The sequence below is a fragment of the Drosophila suzukii genome, chromosome 2R (genome assembly GCF_043229965.1).
Source record: "Drosophila suzukii chromosome 2R, CBGP_Dsuzu_IsoJpt1.0, whole genome shotgun sequence".
NCBI classification, from domain to species: Eukaryota; Metazoa; Arthropoda; class Insecta; order Diptera; family Drosophilidae; genus Drosophila; species Drosophila suzukii.
The window spans coordinates 16,948,219-16,970,884 of record NC_092081.1 but is presented as its reverse complement, the minus strand read 5'-3'; the positions used below and the strand labels follow the sequence as shown (position 1 = coordinate 16,970,884).

The following is a 22,666-nucleotide window of genomic DNA, read 5'->3' as shown; positions in this document are numbered from 1 at the left end:
GGGCAAACATCGATATGCACACAAACATCGAGAAATTTCCAAACAATATCGATGATCTATGATTTTTCACATCACTGTCTCGAAAATTCGTGAAAATTCTGCATACGGAAAAAGGAAAAAACCGAGCGACTGCGAGTCAATAAAAGCCAGGAAAATGTCTTTATTCGGTGCCTTGATGGGAGACTTTGACGACGACCTTGGTCTTATGAAGTAAGTAAAAAAAGTGGAAAAATCATATGCGGCGCTCCTGCGGAAGAAGCCCCATTTATGTATTTCCATACGTGTATCCATGACGCCTTTTTAGGGCGTGGAAAAACACTCGGGAAATTTCAAATTAAGGTGTAAATCAGTAATTGGCCCATAAATCCGCTAACCAGGTCATTTTAAGGCCCAAATATTGGCAATAAATAGCGTGCCAAAACTTACAACCAATTTCCACGCGTGTGTGTGTGTGTGTGCAGCATGCGTGAAGAGAAGACGTAATAATCGATAATTCGAATCGAGCGACCGCAGGGAAATGCAATTGGAAAATGCATTTATTTGAAAGGTTTCCCACCGTCACTGGGTCCTCAGATAAGGCCCAACCACAAAGTGACCCACGAACAGCCCGTCGGACCTTATACTATACAAAAAAACACAGCAGGCCACGGTGCTTTTATCACTTCGCCTCGATATCTGTCTACAACTATTTTTAGGCCCAGTTTAGAATGAATAACAAACGTAAAAGAAAATCACTTAGTAACAGACCTAATCGCTCTCAAATGGAGCCCGAGTAACCCTCAAATATTAGTCGAATCTTACTTATTTCTCATATCTCTGCCTTGCAGCAACCACATGAACCACACGATGAACGCGATGAACATGCAGATGCGCTCGATGAACCGCCTGATGAACAGCTTCATGCCGGATCCCTTCATGCAGGTCTCGCCCTTTGACCCTGGATTCCAGCAGGGCGCCCTGATGGAGCGTCCCCAGATGCCGGCCATGCCCGCCATGGGACTCTTCGGCATGCCCATGATGCCCAACTTCAATCGCTTGCTGAATGCTGGTGGGTATTCGAAGTAGTTTGCCTCCTGAGATTTGTTTCTAATTCTTTGTTTTATATCAGACATTGGTGCCAACCCGGGCGCTTCCTTCTGCCAGAGCACCGTGATGACCATGTCCTCGGGTCCGGATGGCCGCCCGCAGATCTACCAGGCCAGCACTAGCACCAAAACCGGACCCGGAGGCGTTCGTGAGACCCGCAAGACTGTGCAGGACTCGCGCACTGGCTTGAAGAAGATGGCCATTGGCCACCACATCGGTGAGCGGGCCCACATCATTGAGAAGGAGCAGGACATGCGCTCCGGCCAGCTGGAGGAGCGCCAGGAGTTCATCAATCTGGAGGAGGAGGAGGCCGAGCAGTTCGACCGCGAGTTCACTTCGCGCGCATCTCGCGGAGCGGTTCAGCAAGGACATCGTGGAGGTGGGATGCAGGCCATCATGCCCGCCCGTCCGCCGGCTCACACCTCAACATTGACCATTGAGCCGGTGGAGGATGACGACGAAGATGATGACTGTGTGATCCAGGAGCAACCGCCAGTTCGCTCCTCCGCGGGCCGCCACTATTCCACTGCGCCAACGGCACCCGTGAACAGGTGAGTGTAATGGAGAGCAGCACAACCCACATCCGAGTCCCTGTTCCGTGCGCGTGATTGTGTAGGATTAGCCGAATAGCATTCGCTGACGCGCGATCCAAAGATTCCCCCAACTAACCAACCACTCCTCTCACACAACTGTTGCTAAATTGAAACGTTTGTATTTACTTGCAGATATAATTACTAAATCTAAAGTACATACAGTATATTTTACTAACTATCCGATAAAACAGAAACAGAATTGCATACTATAAATTTCTGCTAATTACATTCCCAACTGCGTTCAAACGAAACGAAACGAATCGAATCGAAATCATATAATGCACAGAGGTAGGCGGCAACTTAAGCTCTCAACATCTTTCGTTTGTTCCGTTTTCGTTTTGCCCACGACTCCTTTCGTTCACCATGATCTCTCACCCACTCACGAACGTACAAGAGCCCCGCGTTGAATGAACTGGATTGCCAACTAGCATAGCCCCGACTCCCAAAAGTATTGTTGTAATCTTTTCCAACTTTTCTTCGACTCGATTCCATACTGCGACAACTACGACATCGACTCAGTGGCAACATTGCAACAGCAGCAGCAACATCTTCGCCGCCAATCTACGATCAAAGCAGCGGAAACAACAACAACTACGTGAGCTCTCGTCGATCGTACCTGCGAAATGGCCATGGGCATGGCCTGGCCACGCCCCGCCGACCACTGCGGACACCCCCATCCTCCCCGCTGGCCACGGTGTCCACTTCTCCAAGGTTTGTTCAGTCGAGATCGGCGGGAGCCGGCGATTTGGGATTAACCAAGTAACCTAGACTATATTGGCTTCGAACATCATCCCAAAACTGCTTGTAAAGTCCTAACCAAATACGTCTTCGGACATCCGAAGTTTAGCGCAAGGGTTTTGTGGTCCGATGCAGGGTTGAAATAACAAAACTTAGGTTTCAACATTAACTGATTTCATTTGTATACCGCTTTGCTTGGAACGATTATTGTTTTCGAACTCTACATAGACTCTCCCTGGGCAGCCACGATATGATATTGTAATATACCATTTACCCTAGTGTATTAACGACATCTCGCTCTCTCTTCTCTTCTCCATCAACATTTTGTACTTTCCAAATCATGCAGAGATTGGCGTCTTTATAATTCACGGTACCACCGCAAGTAGAGCGGAAACCGTACCAAAAACCAAAACCGAAACCAATGCTAATCCAGATAAATATCATATGTAATCAAAACAACGACGAGAGACACGGCTTTCGGCGGGCCTCGACGTAACCACATGCACTCTACTAACCGAAAGGGCCACCAACGCTACGCTCCTCCGCCTCATCGCCACAAGAACTTTGAACCATCGAACCAGCAGAAACACCACATCTCCGTGCCAGCAGCGCAACACTACGGCCGCAAGCTACGTGTAAGGCCGCACCTTCCCACACACATCTAACTTTCTGTCTGCATACTCGCATTTTGACCCGCCCGCAAGAGCCTCGCATCGCCAATCCGTAATCTGTAATCCGTAGTCCACAGTCTGCGAGAGCCACACTCCGACGATTCCCCACTCTACGCGACGCATAATTGGCCATCCACGCTAATCAAAATTCTAACGTTGTTGCTGCTGCTGTTGCTGCGCCTCCACTAACGACACTACGCGCGAATCCTCCGAATCCTACGACTCCATCACTAGCTTGCCCCCACATATCACCCATCATTGCTCTTTTGACCTTCTCTTCCTGTCATTAAATTTCCACTTGCGTTCGAATTGGCCTGTGTACGAATGATTATGTGTACCTTTTGTTTTGTATACCTTCTACGCCCAGGATCCTCGGAACACATTTATTAATAAGTTTCTGTTTTTGCTCCCCAATGCAGCATACACCCACATCCCTATGCCGCCCATCCGAGGCGCCAACAGCGCGTCCTGAAGCATCAGCAAACGGATGACGAGGCGGCCAACTCCTCCAAGGCGGGCAAACGCGGCAAGAAGCAGTAGTAGCAGCGTAACCAGCTCCTTGCTAACATCTTCCAAATCGCACACTCAAAAACACTGGAAGCAAGCGTTGGTCCTGTTCCAGAGCATCTTTATGTTACAGCAGAATAACCATTTCAAATATTTTCAACAAACTTTATTCTTCAGTTCGGTCCTATCCTGCGTGGTACATCAGTTTAACACTCCAAATTCGACAAGTTCTTGCTCTTTTTGATGCCCACACAGGATACAGATCAAATCGCCTACACTTACATTAAACAAAAGTGACTATTCAACGCCGAAATCATTACACTCTCGCACACCTAATCGCAAATTCAAAGAAAGTAATGGATAATATATGAAATCGTAATCATAAGTTTGAATTATTTGGCTAATTCTCAAGTTTCTAGATTTCGTTAGCCACTAAGCTTTAAATTACGGAGACCAGAGCCCGTGTAAAGGGACACTAGCGATTCGAAGGCGCTCCAAAACATAGAAAACACTACATTTACCAATTCCCCAATACATGTAATTCATAAGGCTTAAGTAAATGTTGATGTGAATTTAATTAAACGGTAATTACATTATATTAGTGAATCATTTAAAGCGTTGTACCTAACTTAAAGGGAAATTAAACTAAATAACCGACTAGTCCACCATCTCCATCTGCGTCTCCTCCGATTCCCGCCAATTTCGCTGCACCATCTCCACCAGCTGCTTCCAGAAGACGGTCTGTCGCAGGTAGTTGGCCAGGCAGGCGAGAATGAAGGCCCAAGCCAGGCCCAGATAGTAATCCGTCTGCACGATGGGCACATTGGACAGAGGTTCTCTCCTAGTGCGATTGAAAATGTCCGGATGAATGGCCTGCGGATCCACGGTCTTCACGTTCGTGTGCCTCATGATGAACCGGGCAAAGCTGCGCTTCTCCGAGTCCGACCACGAGGGATCGTACTTGATGAGCGGCCTGCCCTGGTGGAATATCATCAGTGTGGGCAGCGAGACGATTCCGAACTCCGCGTTGAAGCGTCCAAACTCGTAGGCATCTACATAGGCGATGGGCAGCGTGGGAAAGAGATGGGGCAGCAGGTTCATCATTGGAGCCACTCGAGCGCACTCCAAGCTGGAGGCGGTGCAAAAGTGGACCACCACACAGCTGCCCGGTTCGTGGCGCTTGGTGGCGTTTCCCATTGGCTTCAGCAGACCCACAATCTCCTTGGCACTGCGCATTATCAGCAATCCCGGCTCGTGAGCAGTTTCATTCTCTGGCGGATCCTGCTGCAGGCACTTGATCAAAATGGGTGGCTTTCGTACCGGAGGTACCTGGCCGGCAGTCAGGTGAAGGATGTGCTCGTCATCAGGGGCGCACACGCGTCGCTCCTCCAGTAGGGCGAATGTCTCAAATGTGTAGTGGCACTGTCCCCGTGAAATTCCCAGGGATTCCGAAGTTCCATTCGAGTAGAGTCCGAAATATTGGAGGGCACTCAAAAGTCCGGACAGTTCCGCCTGGGCCTGTGTGGCGGTGGCGCAGAGCACTGGGGGAATCGGAATATGTTAATGTCTTCAAAACAGCTATATAATCAAATAGAACTCACACAAAATAAACAAGAGATTTTGATGCATTTTGTCGTTAGTTTATTAGATCAGCTGTAAAATTAGTAGGCTGCCGTATGATTATCAAGAAAATTCTGGAAACTGCTTGGTTGTGATATACTGAGTCTGAATGTGCACTGCTTGAACAGGGTTGCCTTGTTATTATTTCACGTAACAGGGAGTTAAAAAGTCCTCATATACAAAAATATCCTATATATTTTAAAGGTAACCAGTTAATAGTTTTCACCAGGTAAAAGTTTGCACATTTACCTTCGCCTCTCTCCCAGCGGTTATTGAAACCTTAACCAATAAATAAAGAATACACAAAAGCTTTCAAAAGTCAATACTTTATTAATGATTCAGAAAGAAATTGTTTATTATTTCATTTTGCACTGTCTCGATTCGTCGCAAATACTGCAGTTCGGTCTTTAAACGTTCCAGTTCCACGGTTTTCTCAAAAGTCTCGTATTGATCGACTTGCTGCTTCCTCTGGCGCACATTAGAAATGGTCTTTAGCTGATTTTGGGTACCAATACAGAGCAGTTTTTCCTTATCGACGTCTTTTACAAAGGTCTTGTATATTTTCCAAAAATCAAAAGCTAACTTCTTGAAAATGTTAAAGTTCTTGGAGTATTGTAAGCATTCTTGTTTGAACTTTATTTTGTCACCGACAAGGCTAGGGTTTTCAACGCGCAGTCTGTAGATATCATCTATAAACAGTCCAACCTTTTGAAGTTCCTCCATCTTAATGTGAGGGTAAAATTGTAATGTATTTGCTTGAGGTGTGTTTAGCCTTCCGTTGCCATTGACAACTTAAACAAAAATCGTACAACTACCGATTTAAATCGACGTGGCAGGCATTTGGGCGAGCAAACTATCGCCGGTCGTCCTGAAGTCACTTCTGGAAGATTTAAAGACAATATAAAAAATTTTACAAAAAACTATCAAATCACTTTTGAATGTTGATATGCAGACAGCGAAAGAAAGTGATTTCCAGGCCATATATTTTTATACTCGTAGTTTTTGGTATTTTGTCGGTAATTTTATACCCGTTTCTCGTAGAGTCGTTTCCGACTCAGTTAGGTATATATATTATTGATCAGGATCACTAGCCGAGTCGATAAAGCCATGTCCACGTATGAACGCAGAGATCTCGAAACCTATGAGCTTAAATGTTGGGAATAAGCATGCAGATTCTTGGGCTTCTTGCGCAGCGTTAGTTTGTTTCAGCGGGGTCCACTCTAACGCTCACAAACGCCCATAACGCTAAAAACCCGTCTAGCGCCCAGATTTATTTAAAAAAAGTTTAAAAGAGGTTTGGTTCTTATTATCAATACAACATTTTGAAATTCGGAAACAGTTTGTTCGAATCAATAACTGGTTTTGATGAACGTAGTATCACCAATTAAAATAATTTTGACTTCTTTTTAATGTTTTAAATAAAACTTGTTCCTTAAAACAATAGAAAGCATATTAATTACTTTTTAAGTATATATGAAAACCAAACCTGAAAATTCGCAATCTTTGAATAAAAAAAAGCAATTAAATAGAACCACATTTGCAAATGAAATGTATGCCATTGTTTTGGAACTTACCCTCGATTGGAGATTTGGCAAATAGTGCCAATTATGTGTCTCGCGGGTGCAAACAAACTCCTTTCTGAGCGTGTCTTGTGCAAACAGTGAAAACAAATATGGCAAACTTATAGATCCCGAGATCAGAGGCAGAAGGAACAGGGCGGTATTTGCCCTGGGCAAATAACTCAAATGTTGATGCTGCGTGGGTGAGAAGGTTTTCCGGTTGGGTGGTGCTATAAAAGCCTAGGGGAAGCTCTTTCGAAAGCACAGTTCCCAGTTCCAAGTATCTTATCCACAACAAGATGCGATTCTACTGCGTGCTGATTCTTTCTTGCTCCCTGGCGGTGGCCAAAAGCGCCTCAACCCCAGCAGATCCAACAACGAGCACTCCGACCGCTTCCGATCCGACAACAAGCACTCCGACGACGTCCACCTCCCCCACCACGTCCGATCCGACCACCTCGACTTCATCCAATTCCACGACGGCCACCACAGCCACCACTGTGGCCCCCACGACCACCACCACCACTACCACCACCACGGAGGCTTCGTCTTCCGACAAGAAGAAAGTAAAACACATTATCCGTGCGACTGAGCAGACCATCAAGCCCGGTAGGGTCATTACAATCCATCATAACAAGGACTGCAAGGAGAAGAAGGGCCGCAAGGAAAAGAAGAATCGCAAGGATAAGAAAAGCCGCCAGGAAAAGAAGAATGTATATAAAAATGTCGTTAATTCCACACCTCAGATGAGCTGAAGGCCTTAGCTACTAGAGCTCTTAATTTAGTTAGCCTATAGTTTTAACTTTAAGCTAGCTTTATATAAATAAAAAAATAAATAAATACTTTAGAATTTCCAGCACTTAGCAATTTGATAATTGTGAATACCCAAAATGTTTTACGTTTTTAAATTTTTAGAGTTTACTTAAACTGCTTGGACTAGCACTGCTTTGCAGTTTCGCTGTCACTGGTTTTACTGGAATCAATATAGATATCGATACCATCTAAGTGAATAACCCATCTCTAGGATCAAATCAATAAGTTTACTTTTCTTCTTTTGCCTTGTTTTTATTTCACTCCGCGTTAACTGGTGATTTCGCATTACATCATTGGAGGGTGAGGATACAGATCCGGCCTGGCGCAACACGATGGCGGAGCGGCATTTGGAGGTGGAGAGCGTTCGCCTGGCGACATTCGGGGAATGGCCCCTCAACGCCCCCGTCTCCGCCGAGGATCTGGTGGAAAATGGATTCTTTGCCACGGGCAACTGGCTGGAGGCCGAGTGCCACTTCTGCCACGTTCGCATAGACCGTTGGGACTACGGCGACTTGGTGGCGGATCGTCACCGCCGGTCTTCGCCGATCTGCTCCATGGTTTTGGCCCCCAATCACTGCGGCAATGTCCCGAGGAACCAGGAGAACGACCAGGAGGGCAACAGTGTGGTGGATAGCCCTGCATCCTGTGCCTGTCCCGATCTCCTGCTGGAGGCCAACCGACTGGAGACCTTCAAGGACTGGCCAGTGAGTAGCTAGCCCTGGCTTCCCTTGCTTTCACAGAGCTTGCTCGCTGGTGATTCACCAAAGCGTGCTCTTTTTTATCACTGTTGAGCTTTAATTAATCCAGTTTACGTAGTTGATAAGTCGCATTAACAGGCCTAAGGGAATCCCAGTTCAAATAATCAGTACACCGTACACATTACAACTCAGAGTATTAGCAACTAGTTTGAAGTAATATCTATGTATGTTTAACATTAATGCAGAATACCAATCTTGGTGACGATTGTTTAAGGATCATTTTTAAACGAGTTAAGAATTTTATGAATCTTTCTAATCTAAACATTTTGTACCATCTTCCTTCCAGAATCCCAACATCACGCCTCAGGCTCTGGCCAAGGCTGGCTTTTACTATCTGAACCGCCTGGATCACGTAAAGTGCGTGTGGTGCAACGGAGTGATTGCCAAGTGGGAGAAGAACGACAACGCCTTCGACGAGCACCAGCGCTTCTTTCCGCAATGTCCCCGTGTTCAGATGGGTCCTCTTATAGAGTTTGCCGCTGGAAAGAACCTAGACGAGCTGGGCATCCAGCCCACCACTCTGCCGATGCGTCCTAAGTACGCCTGTGTGGACGCCAGAATGCGAACCTTCTCCGATTGGCCCATTGCCAATATCCAGCCCGCAGATGCCTTGGCCCAAGCTGGTTTATATTATCAGAAAATAGGCGACCAGGTGCGCTGCTTCCACTGCAACATCGGACTGCGCTCCTGGCAGAAGGAAGACGAGCCGTGGCACGAGCACGCCAAGTGGTCGCCAAAGTGCCAGTTCGTACTGTTGGCCAAAGGTCCAGCCTATGTGAACGAAGTGCTCGAGGCAACGGCAGCCAATGCCAGGTCCCCACCAGCCACGGCACCGGCCCCATCCCTTCAAGCAGACGCTCTGATGGACGAGGCGCCGGCAAAGGAGGCCCTGGCCTTGGGCATCGACGGAGGAGTGGTGCGCAACGCCATCCAGCGCAAGCTCTCGAGCTCCGGCTGCGCCTTTTCCACACTGGACGAACTGCTGCACGCGATCTTCGACGAGGCCGGCGCTGAGGTTGCTTTGGAGGTGCGAGAACCCCCACAGCCGAGTGCCCCCTTTTTGGAAACCTCTCAAGCCACCACCAGCAAAGCAGGGTCGGTGCCAGTAGTAGTGGCCGATTCCATCCCAGCCAAGCCGCAGGCGGTGCCAGTAGCAGAAACCTCCAAGATCGCAGACCAGCTCCAGAAGATGTCGGTGGCCTCGCCGAATGGCAACCTGTCGTTGGAGGAGGAGAACCGACAGCTCAAGGATGCACGTCTCTGCAAGGTGTGCTTGGACGAAGAGGTGGGCGTGGTTTTCCTGCCCTGCGGCCATTTGGGTGAGTCAATGAGTCAAGTACCCCAAAACCTTGAGCAGTTACTAATCTCCACCTTTCCTATAGCCACCTGCAACCAGTGCGCCCCCAGCGTAGCCAATTGTCCCATGTGCCGTGCCGACATCAAGGGATTCGTGCGCACGTTCCTCTCGTGAAGCGGATTTCCACATCATACCGAGTTTATCAACTAGTTTTTAAGCGAACCAATTGATTGCACCCACACAAACTACTACAGCGAAGTTCAAATTATCCGGTGATTAGCTAATGGAATACCTTTAAGCGTCTACAAAGTACTTGTCCAATTGCAGCTATCCGTTTTTACTTTAGATACGGTTATAAGCTGTTACTAACTATCGCCCTGTGTCCCTTTTAGAACATACATACTAAAAGGACTTTATATGATTAGACAGCTCCCTCTCGGAAAGTTTATGAATACTTCGGCACGACCGCAGATCACAAATTTCTTGTTATCGTACTCTTATTAACACATTTATGTACTTTTGTTGTTCATGTTTATAAGCCGCTGATAGTATGGTCTACACACAACTATACGCAAATTGCAACTGCGAAATACGAATATATATGTAAATGTTAAACGTGACTTGTTGACTTTAATTGGTGGGGGGAATATATGAAAGATTATTATTAGTTACGTATCTTTTTATATGTAGGGGTGTGTAGGGTATGGTGATAAACGATTCGTTTTTGAATGCCACTTTTCCAAAAATCAATATTTTTCAAGTTTAAAAACAAAAGTTATCACTAGGACTATTGTCGCCAAAAAATGACGCCTCGAGTATTTTCAAAATGTAGAACCGATTCGACTCTTCACTATTTATAACACCTTCCTCGCATACGGTTCCTTAACTATATCCATTTTTTAAGCAACAATTTTGGGAGGCGAATGCGCCTTAAAACGGCTTTTTCTTGAAATAAATAATGTTTGTTTTGGTGCAACAAGTGCCAGGTCTTGCCAAAAAGGATTAAGTTAGGGGTTGGTCATTTCCTTACAAAAAGCTAGTAATATTTCATTTAAAGATGAGATCCGTTAAAAGTCTCTTCACTGAGATGTGCTAAGAAATCAGCTATGTCGGGAGGTTGACGCCGCTGGGCTAGCAAAGACACCCACCTGACATTTCAGCGGGTCGGTTTGAAATGTTTCTGGTATTTTTGAAAAGAAGGTGTAAAACGTAGTTTTCTCAGAGTCGCACTAACTCAGCGGTCAAATTGCACTGATCAAAGAACTAAGTAAAGGTGGAGAAACATCGATGTTTTCGAACAACAATGCATTTCCGGCGAATACGAGATGGTTACTCTTTTCTCAGGAAATTGTTTTTTCAGTATTTTTGTGTTTGAACGTAAGCAACCGTAAGTGTAAGAGATAGCAACAACATCGTTGTTACCGATGCTTCACCATGCCTCCACCTCTATTCTTCTATCTCGCTTTTTTACTGACACTTGCAGTTGCTTACGTTTGCTTACGTTGTTTACGTTCAACCAAAAAAATACTGAAAAAACTGAGCGCGAGCGATGTTTCCATCCGATTTGAACTGATGCTTTGAAAACATCGTTTCGTTGTTTCTCCACCTCTAATCTACATCCAAGCAATCGTGTTCTCTCCGCGTCAAGTCGTGTGCGCTGCTCGAAAGCGGGCCCCAAATGAAGCTCAGGTCGCTAAAAACGCACAAGCTTCACCGCCAAGCAGGCCCCAAAAGTCAGTGAAAGATTAGAAAATCCGAAGTTACGGGAATATCGAAACTACCAATTACCAAATCCGCGCTCGTGTGTGAGTATTCTGCATGCAATAGAAAAGTGCTGGTGTGTGTGTGTGTGCTGCTGCTGCTGCTGCATTTCACGGAGTGTGGGCGAGAGCGAGCGGGACGGAGAGTGCAGCAGCGGAGTGTGGTGTGGCAAGCAGTGACCGTTTGCCGCCCCAACCCCCTTCCAGTCCGTTACCTTTCCATTTTGGAATCTTTTTTAAAAAACACATTTTCGTACGGTGAGAAACAAAGCGACGCACGCACACACACGCTCAAACGCTGGAAGGGGGATAGCGTGAGTGAGTGAGAGAGGGGAGGAAGAGAGCGCGACACGTATCTGGAAATCTCAATCTCACTTCTACCCACAAGTACACACCGAATTTTCGGTTTTTCGAGCGTGCTGCGCATACGCGCTTGCTTTTATCGCATTTTCTTTTCGGGTCAGTCGCTGAAAACAGCTGTGAGCTGCCCCGCCCCCTTCCCCGCGAATGACCAATCCGCCCATTAAGGTATTCCCCAGCGAACCGCAAAAGCCCAATCAGCGTTTTTTTTTTTTTTAAACAGTTATTCATTATAAACTCTGGATAAACTGTGTTTATATGTGTGTGTGTGCTGGCAATGTTTTGCAAATACACACAATTTCAACAGCGCAGAAGAAAAAAAACAAAAGCAGGGCGGGCTATTTACCGTTCTCTTTCTCTTTCTTTCTTCCGCCTGCCAGAGGAGAATGCAAAAATAAACAAATAACAAATTCCCGCTATCTCAACTGCGATGTGCTCAGAATTTCTATATCCGTATGGCTGTATATCGTTTGTTTTGCAATTGACCCAGTGCTTCCCTTAAATATTGAACTCAATTGAAGGCGCAGTTGCAGTTTGTTGCCTGCATTACTCATAAGACTCATAAAGAGGGGGGAAAAAGTACCGAGCCCCTACTTCACCACTATCTGCAGCTATCTGTGGAAAACTCGCATAAAAACGTGCCGATCTCTACGTTTGATGTTTTACAAGAGGCAGCTACTCTTGTAGATAGCCCAGATACAGTGAGTACAGGCTAAGAGAAACTGAGGGTTGAATCAGAGAAAGAAAGTGAGAATCCGAAAGCAACTGTCAGTTTATTGGTATTTTGCTGGTGTAATGGCAATCTGGATGTCTGATCATAAAAAAATTTAGAAATTTTGCTTTAAATACCACCTAAAATCACTATTGATGATAACTAACATAAGATTTAACCTTTTCATTGATTACATGTTTTGAATTACTATTCCTATTAAGCTTAAAAATATTAAAAGACGCTTAATTTATAAACATAACCAAAGAATGATTAAACTTTGAAACTATAATAAGCGTAAATCGACTTAAGATTAAATTTTGTAAAAATTTAAACATTTTTCTTTAAATATCACCTATAATCACAATTGATGATTACTAACATAAGATTTAACCTTTTTATTGATTACATGTTTTGATTTACTATCCCTATTTAAGTTAAAAATATTAAACTTTGAAACTATAATAAGCGTAAATCGACTTAAGATTACATTTTGTAATCCTTTTATGTTAGAGGCATTTCCAACTTTATTTAAAAAAATATAACTTGTTAACGAGATAGTTTATAAGTAATAAATCATAACGAAGTAAATCATAAAGATCAAATTAGGTACATAAATCTAATAATGCTGATATATTTTTTAAACACTTTTAACTGTTTTAACGGTTGGTAGTTAAATTTAAAGTTTTCCAATATTTGAAGTTGAACTTCAGCAGTTCTTTTAACCGGCACCCACTGTGCCAGGGATGGACCACCTGCCGGATCTGCGATTGAACCGTCGAAAGCCTCGCATCTCGCGATCAGCATAAGTTGCAACCCTAGTCGCTTACTAAAACACACATGCACACTTAAGACTCACGCACAATGGAGCCAATTTGTGTGAGTGTGTGTGCGTGGCAGCATTAACGAGTTTTATTTGTTTGGTGAATGTCAATTTCATTGTAATTGCACACTCTGTACGGATAGAAAAGGAAAACAAGTTGGCCAGCAATGTTTGGTGATTAGTTTAGTGCACCTGGGTGTTGCCATTTCAGTAGCATACAAATACAACATACGTGTGTAGCTAAGATACAACTTTTGGCGAAGGTCAGGTGGCCAGAGTTGCCAGCATTCCATTGGGAGTTGTGAGTTGCACTTGATGCGGCGGCTCTAATTGTTTTGTTTACTTTTGTGCGGTGCGAAAATGCGAGAAATGCGAGAAAACGAGAGCGCCAGCGAAATTTAACGGTACGTGGTCGGTCATATGTACATATATTTGCACACACATATGTGAATTTGCTATCAATGGCGCTGCTTCGCTAAATAATTTGACCTCTGGGCCACCAATTAAGTGTGGATGCTGCCCATTCTATTACTACTATATACCATATACCACAGTATTTTACCATAAAGCAAAGAAGTGCAAGACAGGTTTGTGAGTTTCGGAGATTTTATGGCGGCGGCGAAGGTCACGGCTAAGCATATGCAAAATAAAATAAAACCAGACTCTGTGATTCAGTAAGATCGTAGGCCAAAAAGTGATAAGGGAAGTTTGCCAGGGCGAAGTTTCTACACCCTTTGCAGTCATTAAAACTTTATATAATAGTATAACTCGTTCATAACCCTATGTTCTATGCACTTGTCTTTAAAATAACCAAAGTTGTGGTGTTTCTATGACAGCTGTGGTATAAACAAGCTTAGTTTCAGTGGTTCCTATAGCAACTACACTATTAATTGGTCTTTTTTGATAAAACAGAAAATTATTATTTCCCTTATGAGCAATTAAAACAACTTGATAGAAATTTATAGAATAGCTTAATGGTACCGATTTAAAGTAAGACTTTACATTCAATTAGTCATTAATTAGTCTGTTTTTGATATAACAGAAAATTATTATTATCCTTATGAGCACTTAAAACAACTTGATAGATATTTGTAGAATGGCTTAATGGAACTGATTTAAAGTAAGACTTTACTTTAATTATTAATTGGTCTGTTTTTGATAGAACAGAAAATTATTATCCTTATGAGCAATTAAAACAACTTGATAGATCTTTACAGAATGACTTAATGACACTGATTTAAAGTAAAGCTTTACATTCAAAAATATTATTAATTGGTCTGTTTTTGATAGAACAGAAAATCATTATTATCCTTATGAGCACTTAAAACAATTTGATAGATCCTTATATAATGGCTTAATGGAACTGATTTAAAGTTCATTAACGAAAAAACGCCTTAGCAAGGGTATACGAAAACAAACAGAAATCGCGGCAATAAAACAATTTTGACTTGAATCGAGGTAACGTGCCAACGATCTCCCCTTATAAGCCTAGACTCCAGCACTCCCTTTCCGAGTGATTGTTTATATCGTGCTTTAAAAAACTTATTAACGGAAGTACATTCACCTGATCAGTTGAATGAACATGCGCTCTGCTCTTTTCTACTTTTTTTTTTCGCTTTGCTCACTTTTATTTATTATTAAAATTTTTTCATATTTTTTCTCGGCCATTTGACAGCAGCTGCTGTTGGTTTTTTATATTTTTTTATTGGCGGTCGCGATTCACTCACGTGCAAACATCCGTAAAAATGCAAGAGCACGCGCTTGTTTGCATTTGATTGCATTTTTGCATATAATGCAAAGTGATCTCCCCACTGACCTGTCCCAATCGGTGGTTCTGATTTGATTGTGGGTTAGAGAGACGTTTATCTGGGGCTTGCAATTGCACGAGGGGAACGCTACAATCTGTATAAGAAGATTGGATTCCCAAAAATAGCTATTGTGTTTAATAGAGACTCTCCACAGCAAGCTTGGATTCCCCAAAAAAATCAAATAGATTTGATTTGACGTAATCTGTATTTAAAATTCCCCGAAAAAATCAACTAGATTTGATTTGACGTAATCTGTATTTTAAATTGGAGCAGCTCTTATCGCTTGTACAAGTAATTAAATGCTGTACGACTTTATGCGCCACGAGAAGGTTGGATTACTCATAAAAATGATTTGATTTAGACTTATTTGAGCTTAATGTTGCAGATTCATCTGTTCATTATCTCAAGCCCGTTTTAGCACATTTATAATGGAATTCTTGTTCGCTAATTATTGCTTTTCGCTTTGGTTATTAAGTTGTATGCTTACGACGAAATAACTCGTTTAATTTGGTACAAGTTAGTTAGTTGGCTTTTATAGCCAGAAATTAAAAGCCCAGGCTATTGCTAGCATACAAAAATTAAGTAAAGTGAGAAATAAATCTTAGTCAGCTTAGCTTAACAAAATAAATGATTAGTCATTACCAAATTAGTCACTATAAAGAAATTTCCGAATGAGTCAAGGATTTCACCAGGATCTTTGCTTGTTATTGAACAACTTTCTCTTTTGAAATGTTCTGCAAGTCGAATTATTGGGTAAAGCTTTTTAAGTCTTCAAACTATGTGATCTAACTTTTTAAATATGTATGCATATATGTTTGTCCTAATTAAATCAACATGACTCTCTAAATGAATCACCATAAATTCTTGTTGGACTTACTCTATCGATTTGCAGACTCATAAAGCTAAAATGAAAATATTATACTGCATAGTGTGCTCCATAATTATTCTATCGTGGTTCTACTATCAACTGGTTGGGTTGGAATTCTCTACTCGCCTTCAAAGTTTGTTACTTAGTTCTTAATGCAAATGAATTAGTTATTTCTTGTTAGCGTTTCTAAAGATCCATCTTACTATAAAATCATCTTAACAAAGAGAAAATGAGTTAATGGCCACTTTTACGCTATTATACCTAATTTTCTCTTTCTGGAAACCTTTTTGGTTAAGAAGTTTGTTTTTTAAATCTATTATAATCGGTTGTGCCCATTTGAAATGGTGTGATATTAACCAACACTTTTTGCTACCCCTTTTGCAGGAACGATTTTAGAGCTTTTCAACATTGCCGGCAGGACCAATCAGCTGTGGCAGCCGGCAATGCACCAAGATGAGCAGTAAGGAGCAGCAAGCAGCAGGCCGGGACTTCAAGCGCAATTCGAACGCCTACGCCAGTCTGCCGCCCTCGGGATCGGGAGCAGCATCCTCCGGAGCGGGATTGGGCACGGGAACAGGTGGCAAAGTTCGTCGCGGACAGCAACAATTGGAGCAGGAGCAGTTTGGACTCTCGAACAGCCTTTCCAGCGAATCGATCCGACAGGCCTGCGCCTATTACGACGACGAGTTGAGCGACGATGACCTCATCGAGATTCAACAGACGCCCCAAGCCTTTCACCAGCAGGCTAAACAACCCCTCCAGCTGCAACCCATTAGCTTCAGATTAGGAGATGGCCTGGGTGACGAACGAAGTGCCTTTTGTGGCAGCCAGGAGATGCAACAGGCGCCACTGAGCACGCCCATCAAACAAGCTGCTGAAACAGATGAAGCCTTATGTGTGCTCAGCGAATTGGATGCCATTTTGGATGTGCACGATGTCTCTCAGTTGAATGGCACCTGCTCAAGCTCGTCCATGAATTCTGGCAGCGACGATGACAAGGTGGAGGACTATCTCATGGATCTGGACAACTATCTGGAGGAGATGGACAATGCCTTGTGCCGCGAAGATTCGCTGATCATCATGGGCGGCCACTCCAGCTTAAAAAGGGAGCCCAGAACTAGAACTCTTCCCTTGAGCAGGAAAAAGAAATCAAATAAAAAGAAGTGCGAAGAACAGGAGCCTGGCCAGGGAGATTTTGAGAGGGAGCATCAAATGAGGAAGACGTTTAGCTGCTCACTAAGGCCCACAAGCCAAACAGGTTGGAACTCTCTTTAGTTGCTAAGCTGAGAGCAGGTTGAAAACTGATAGATCTTGGTTACAACTTACTCTTCGGTTAGCTAAGAAGTTATGAAGATATCTTAAGCATCTCTCTTTTCTAGCATCTTCTACTGCATCACTAGAGACATCAACGGAACCCGTAATGGACGTTTGGAGGCGTCAGTCCATGCGTCGCGCCATGGAGCAGGATGACACCAAAGCTACAGCTGAGAGGGAAAGGGAGGAGGATGATATACCGACCTTGTTGGTAGAGCTGCCCCCCAGACGCGAGGCTGAGATGCGTCGCTGTTTTTCCCAAAGCGATTGCCAAGTTTCAGCAGCAACTTCAGGTGGCTCTCAGATGCTCACAGAGGCACACATCTTCGACAACCTGCTGCAGACGAACGTAAGGGCTTCGAGCGAGGAACCGCGACCCAGGCAATATGGTCGCCGCTTGGAAGGACCTCCCACGCCTGTTCGTTCCTTGATTCTGGCCCAGAGTCGGCCACAGAGTGCTCCCACGCGTGTGCAGATGCGAGAACCACAGCTACAGGAGACGCCCACACACCCCATAATGTCCACATGCTCGGAGTTGAGCTCGGCGCGCTCCTCTCGAATGCCTAGCCCAGTTTCCCTGCCCTCGGACAGCAGCAGCAGCGGCAGCAGCTCTGCCGAACAGGAGCCGGACCCGGTGCAGACCACAACAATGTGCAGTGCCAGTAGCACCACGCCCCTGGAACCGCTGCACCAACTCCAATTGCTTTTGCGAGAGAAGTGCGGCTTCAACAGTCAGTGGCCACATGGCGGCAGCCGCACTCTGGCGCTGATTGGATGCACTTTGGGAGTTTTCAATATGTGCCGATTTGCCGTGCTCACCATTAACTTTGGTGGCAACTTTCTGCTGCAGTTTCTTTTGCTCTCGGTGATTTTTGGTATCCCACTTCTTTGGTTGCAAATGTGCCTGGGTGCCAAAATTCGAGCCGGTCCAGTCTCCATGTGGAAGATCAGTCCGATTTGCGCAGGAGTGGGCATAGCCTTGGTAATGGAGCAATGCTTTCTAGCCTTGTATTCCACGGTCTCGCTGGCCTGGATTTTAGTCTACCTAAGGGATGTGTTCCCGACAGCATCTCGCAGTGGATATCGCTGGCAGGAGGTGGCATTCCCCTATCGATATGATGCATCGAATGCCACTGGCAATCTCACGCAGACGGTAGCCGAATACTTCAACGTGGTGGTGCTACAGCGACTACATTTGGCCAACCACCCGGATGCCGGCGGAATACGTTTTCACGTCAACGATCGGGTAAGTTCATCCCTCCCCTCTACCCCGCTTCACATCTAACTGACTCACTGCCACTTCCTTCAGCAGCTGGCCTTCTACTTGGCCCTCATTTGGGCGGCCGTGTTTCTCATCCTCTGCAAGGGCCTGAAGTCCTTGGGCAAGCTGGCTTACATAATCTACACGCTGCCGTTAGTGGCTCTTGCGGTGGTGACGGCCAAGTTTGTCTACGTTGTGGATCCTAGCAGGATACAGGTGAGTCTGCTGCGAGACATCTTCAGTCTTGAAAACCTTAAAATAATCCGTATACCCTACATTTTATAGAATATCTTTGCTGCTAGCGATTTCGATGATTTTCTGGTGAATTCTAATAGTTGGACGGCGGCTACCCAGGAGACCTTTCTCACTTGGGGCCTGCTAGGAGCCTCTGTGATTGCCATCACCAGCAGAAGCCACAACAATGCCAACAAGGCGGCTCTGAGGAGGGATGCTATTCTCCTGGTTCTGATTACCCTGATCGGATTGGGTTTAATGGCCTTGCTAGCTCTGTGTTGTGCACAGATTCTGTGGGAGCATGGCTACGTTTATGTGCCAGGATCTTTTGGTGAGTTTTATCATCCTATAAAGCTTAAAATTTGAAACTTATTTTATAACTCTTTCGTTTCAGAAAACCCTGATTGCTATACGTCCATTTACTCGCTGCAATCAAACACCAATCCCTATCTGCTTTCCTATCCGCGCTCGCTGATTCCGCACTACTCCTCCTTCATTGGAGAGACTTACAGAAGGAACCGCACTATGATCCACGTAGAGAGTGGCTTCCAGGCGCTGCGCTTCATCTCGGAAATCTTTCCGGCAGTGCTCTCGCTGGCCAGCGATAGTATTTCGTGGGTGTGGGCTGCAGTGGCTTTTACAACGTTTGCGGGCTTTGGTCTTGCGCAGCTGTGCGTGATGTGGAAACCCATCTCAAGTGCCTTGGGCAATTCTACGAGCTCGGTTCTGCTGAGCTGCGTCACTGGGCTGCTTCTGAGCATCCCCTTCGCCACCGAGATGGGCATCTCGATCCTGTACTATGTGGATTTCCTACTGGGCGGCTCCTGGTTTATTCCGATCATCTGGACGGCTCAGATCTTTGGCGTGTTTATGATACGAGGTCGTCCCTACAACGGAGATGACCTGGTGAATGATCTACGACTGTGTGGCTCAATGTCTGCCTTCTTGGCTTTGTCTTGGAACGTTTTGCTGCCCATTGGTCTGATCACGTTGTCGGTTGTTGACTACAAGGCTTCTCTATCGAATCAGTTTTACTATTGGCGTGGAAAGTCGTACTTCACATATTGGTCCAGGAAGATGGGCAGCCTTATTCAGATTGGAGTGCTATTGGTCATTCCCGTGACTGCTATTATTCAGATCTACCGGTACCTGGCCCATGGTCCACCGGATATCTTGGAGGTGAGTTACTTTACCTTTCGGTTTACCTTACTTGATAACTTATTGATTTGTTTCCGTATTCCATTCCAATAGCGCATTCAGCTGCTGTATCGACCGCCGGAGGAGGGGGAGGAGCCTCGTCGTCCCTCTGCACGACAAAGCGCAGCCCAAGGACGTCGCAATGCTTCGGGGCAGACGGCGGAGGGCACCCAGCACGATGCCCAGAACGATGCTCCGCCAAAGTACACGCCACCTCCGTCCTACACCACGGCCACTGGAGCGCGTCTGGCCAAGCTCCTGCGCCAGAGCATCCGTCGCAGCGTGCGCAGGTAAGAAAGCAAGCCTCTGAGCGTGGCCAAACAAGCCATTAATCAATTATGCAACCCACAGGGTTCTGGGAGACTCCAGTCGCACTCGACCCGTGCTCACCCTCGACGCGGAGTCCGCTTCGCCTGCAGCACCGCCTGACTACCTGACCATACTGACCAATCCAGCTGGCAGTAGCTCCAATGCAGATCCTTCACCGGCATCTAGCAGCAGTCCCGAATCCATTGAGATTGGCCAGCGACCCGCTGGCTATGCCCAACGCTCGCAATCGCTGGGCAGAAAGCTTCATCGCTCGGCGGCCTCCACCCTGGAAAGGCGACCCTATACGGCGGAGGATGTAGTGACCATACTGCGCTCCTCTGTGCGACACCGCCAGTCGCAGGGAGGCGGGCATTCGGCCACTGCCAGCACCCTGCCTCGCCCCCCAACCGCCGCCATGTCCACCCATTTGGAGGATGCCTCATTCCGATCCATAGAGAACCTCGTGCTGAACGCCGAGCCACCGGATAGGACGCCCGGCGTGGAGCTGGAGCTCGACCTGGAGGCTGGGCAGGCGGAGGAGTGCGCGCAAAACAATACATCTGTGATTTAACTGACTAATATCGTACCGTACATAGCGTAACTCTTATGCGATCCACATATCCGCTTGCTTTCTTAGACTTGATTAGCGCTAGTTATCTAAAATACGAATATTACTTTGTAGTTATGCGAATAATAACGAAAACAATTAGTTGGTATTCCCAAGTGTGAAATCTTTTGATCCCTATAACCGGTATGGTCCGTCGATCGACCCACCCTTCTTATGTTCCATATTTTAGGCTTAGGGATCGCGCCTGTCTACGCAGTTGCCCTTAAAATTACTCGAACAATGGGAGGTCTACGTGCCCTGTAGTGGAGGGCCGTCTATTTAAAGAAAAACGTAGTAAGCCCTAATCGGATTAACAAACGTGACTGGTCAAAAATTAAAAAAAGAGGAAGTCCAGGAGGTAGGATTGCAAAAAAAGTTGATCCGCGGCATTTTCAAATTGGCACGTTCTGTAATGAGAGTTATGACTGTCTGGCAACTCTGCTCAGAGGAACTAGTTAAATGGTGCGTGTCTCGGATAAGATATTACTACAGTTTGAGACAGAAAAACTTAAAATTTTTTTTTTTTAGTCCTTGCATTCTCACAAATTAATGAGTAATGATAAAAATAAAAACAATATAAATAGCTCGTGGTTGATTTATAAAATAAATCTATTTTTTGTCGAGTGCCAAACTTGTAAAAGTAATGAAAATATATTCCAAAAATAAGGAAACTAATTATTTAGAATTTGGTTTATAAAAAGTTAAGCTAAATTTCAAATAAATATAAATTTTAAGCCGGAGGAGAGTCGTTTAAATTTAGGGGTAAGCCGGGATTTTTTAGGAAATTTATGTATGGTGGAGGGAATCATAATTTATGTAACCTGGTAACACTGCCATTCCATCAAAACAGAAAAAAATAAATTTCGAAGAGCAACGGAAGTGAGCGGACGCACGCATTCATTTCAAACGCGTCGCGTTAAGCGTCAACAGAAAATCAAGAGTGAAGAGTCCGCATAGTCAAGAATTGGCAATTGGAAAAATTTAAGAAAAATTAAAGACTTGTTCAATTACAATTAAGACCCGCGCGTCAAAAAAAACCCACTCTTACAAGAGCAGTTTTAAAGTAATTTTAAAGCCAAGCTAAGGCCAAAGTTTTCTGCCGCGCCGCCTTCGTAAGTCGCAGGTCGAAAAGTGCTCAAACGAGATTTCCACTTGAAATTCCTGAATTTCGTTTGTCTGCGCGAATCGCAACGAAACGAATCGAATCACCACAAATCGCAGCACAAAAAGCGCAAAAGTCGAATTTAAATTGCGGCACCAGGTTTTTCCGTCTGCAAAGTGCCGAAAATTAGTGTCTTTGTGTCAGTGTTTTTGTTCTTTCTGTCTCTGTGTGGGTGAATTACGAATTTGGATTAGCGGTGTGTTCGCCTGATTAAAACGGTAAGTGTCGCTCCTTGCGATTATCCTGCGAGCAAAGTTAGTTTGTGTTGGTGTTAAGTTCGCACACTCACACTCGAACTCGCACACTCACAACTTATTTTGCCGCAATTTGCTCTAGTGTTTTGTATTAGCATTTTTATGTCCCGCCTCGCCAAAGTTGACAAACAATACGCACGCACACAGGCGCACCGCCACGTAAGCGTACACGCACACAAAGGATTTCATTACATTTTGGGTGGGACGTAAGGACGTAACGGTATAACCCTCCCCCTGCTGTCTCTCTCTATATGTTTCCATCTCTGTCGCCCCTTCAACCAAAGCCCCGAATGCTGTGCTACCGAATTTGTTTTCGCCTTCGCTCAGTTCCGTTATTCTCTCCTGTTTTTATTTATTT

At 45.0% G+C, this 22,666-nt stretch overlaps 7 protein-coding genes across 14 annotated transcripts in view; 5 read left to right on the top strand and 2 right to left on the bottom strand.

The window, feature by feature from the left end:
* The first annotated feature begins 51 nt into the window (after positions 1–51).
* Positions 52–4,201, top strand: Mlf (myeloid leukemia factor). 7 transcript variants are annotated; one of them, XR_001767848.4, is made up of 6 exons: positions 52–210; positions 828–1,048; positions 1,109–1,637; positions 2,199–2,390; positions 2,764–3,052; positions 3,508–4,201. XR_001767848.4 is itself a non-coding variant. In XM_017085586.4 (5 exons), the coding sequence occupies exons 1-5, from the start codon at positions 59–61 to the stop codon at positions 3,626–3,628; spliced, it is 1,215 nt and encodes a 404-aa protein (XP_016941075.4). In that variant the 5' UTR covers positions 52–58; the 3' UTR covers positions 3,629–4,201. The 7 variants fall into 7 exon arrangements, 4 of the variants coding, with proteins under 4 accessions (XP_016941075.4, XP_016941077.3, XP_016941076.3 ...); XR_010653716.2 differs by lacking the exons at positions 2,199–2,390; positions 2,764–3,052 and adding an exon at positions 1,812–1,967; XR_011603819.1 differs by lacking the exons at positions 2,199–2,390; positions 3,508–4,201 and adding an exon at positions 1,812–1,967 and having other exon boundaries at positions 2,764–3,020.
* bug (thioredoxin domain-containing protein bug) lies at positions 4,152–5,338 on the bottom strand. The gene is made up of 2 exons (XM_017085590.4): positions 5,197–5,338; positions 4,152–5,136 (listed from the first exon to the last, which is right to left on the bottom strand). The coding sequence occupies exons 1-2, from the start codon at positions 5,222–5,224 to the stop codon at positions 4,253–4,255; spliced, it is 912 nt and encodes a 303-aa protein (XP_016941079.3). The 5' UTR covers positions 5,225–5,338; the 3' UTR covers positions 4,152–4,252.
* Positions 5,339–5,529: 191 nt separating this feature from the next.
* On the bottom strand, positions 5,530–5,961 carry IFT20 (intraflagellar transport 20). Its single transcript, XM_017084811.4, has one exon. It carries the CDS (start codon positions 5,936–5,938, stop codon positions 5,546–5,548), a length of 393 nt encoding a protein of 130 aa, XP_016940300.1. The 5' UTR covers positions 5,939–5,961; the 3' UTR covers positions 5,530–5,545.
* Positions 5,962–7,073: 1,112 nt separating this feature from the next.
* LOC108017701 (protein new-glue 3-like) lies at positions 7,074–7,529 on the top strand. The gene has a single exon (XM_065863823.2). It carries the CDS (start codon positions 7,074–7,076, stop codon positions 7,527–7,529), a length of 456 nt encoding a protein of 151 aa, XP_065719895.2.
* Positions 7,530–7,795: 266 nt separating this feature from the next.
* On the top strand, positions 7,796–10,262 carry Diap2 (Death-associated inhibitor of apoptosis 2). The gene is made up of 3 exons (XM_017084897.4): positions 7,796–8,291; positions 8,632–9,664; positions 9,728–10,262. Exons 1-3 carry the CDS (start codon positions 7,920–7,922, stop codon positions 9,814–9,816), a joined length of 1,494 nt encoding a protein of 497 aa, XP_016940386.3. The 5' UTR covers positions 7,796–7,919; the 3' UTR covers positions 9,817–10,262.
* A 991-nt stretch (positions 10,263–11,253) lies between these two features.
* bdg (sodium-dependent transporter bedraggled) lies at positions 11,254–21,008 on the top strand. Of its 2 annotated transcripts, none has more exons than XM_017085602.4 (8): positions 11,254–11,447; positions 16,355–17,228; positions 17,350–18,530; positions 18,597–18,761; positions 18,831–19,110; positions 19,174–19,958; positions 20,031–20,266; positions 20,328–21,008. In XM_017085602.4, exons 2-8 carry the CDS (start codon positions 16,424–16,426, stop codon positions 20,854–20,856), a joined length of 3,981 nt encoding a protein of 1,326 aa, XP_016941091.3. In that variant the 5' UTR covers positions 11,254–11,447; positions 16,355–16,423; the 3' UTR covers positions 20,857–21,008. The 2 variants fall into 2 exon arrangements, with proteins under 2 accessions (XP_016941091.3, XP_016941090.3); XM_017085601.4 differs by having other exon boundaries at positions 18,594–18,761.
* Positions 21,009–21,746: 738 nt separating this feature from the next.
* The window catches only part of sli (slit guidance ligand), a 56,199-nt gene continuing 55,279 nt past the window's right edge, over positions 21,747–22,666 (top strand). Inside the window, exon 1 of the mRNA XM_017085394.4 lies at positions 21,747–22,272. The gene's annotated coding sequence lies outside the window, so the exon portion shown is untranslated. The remainder of the gene's footprint in view (positions 22,273–22,666) is intronic.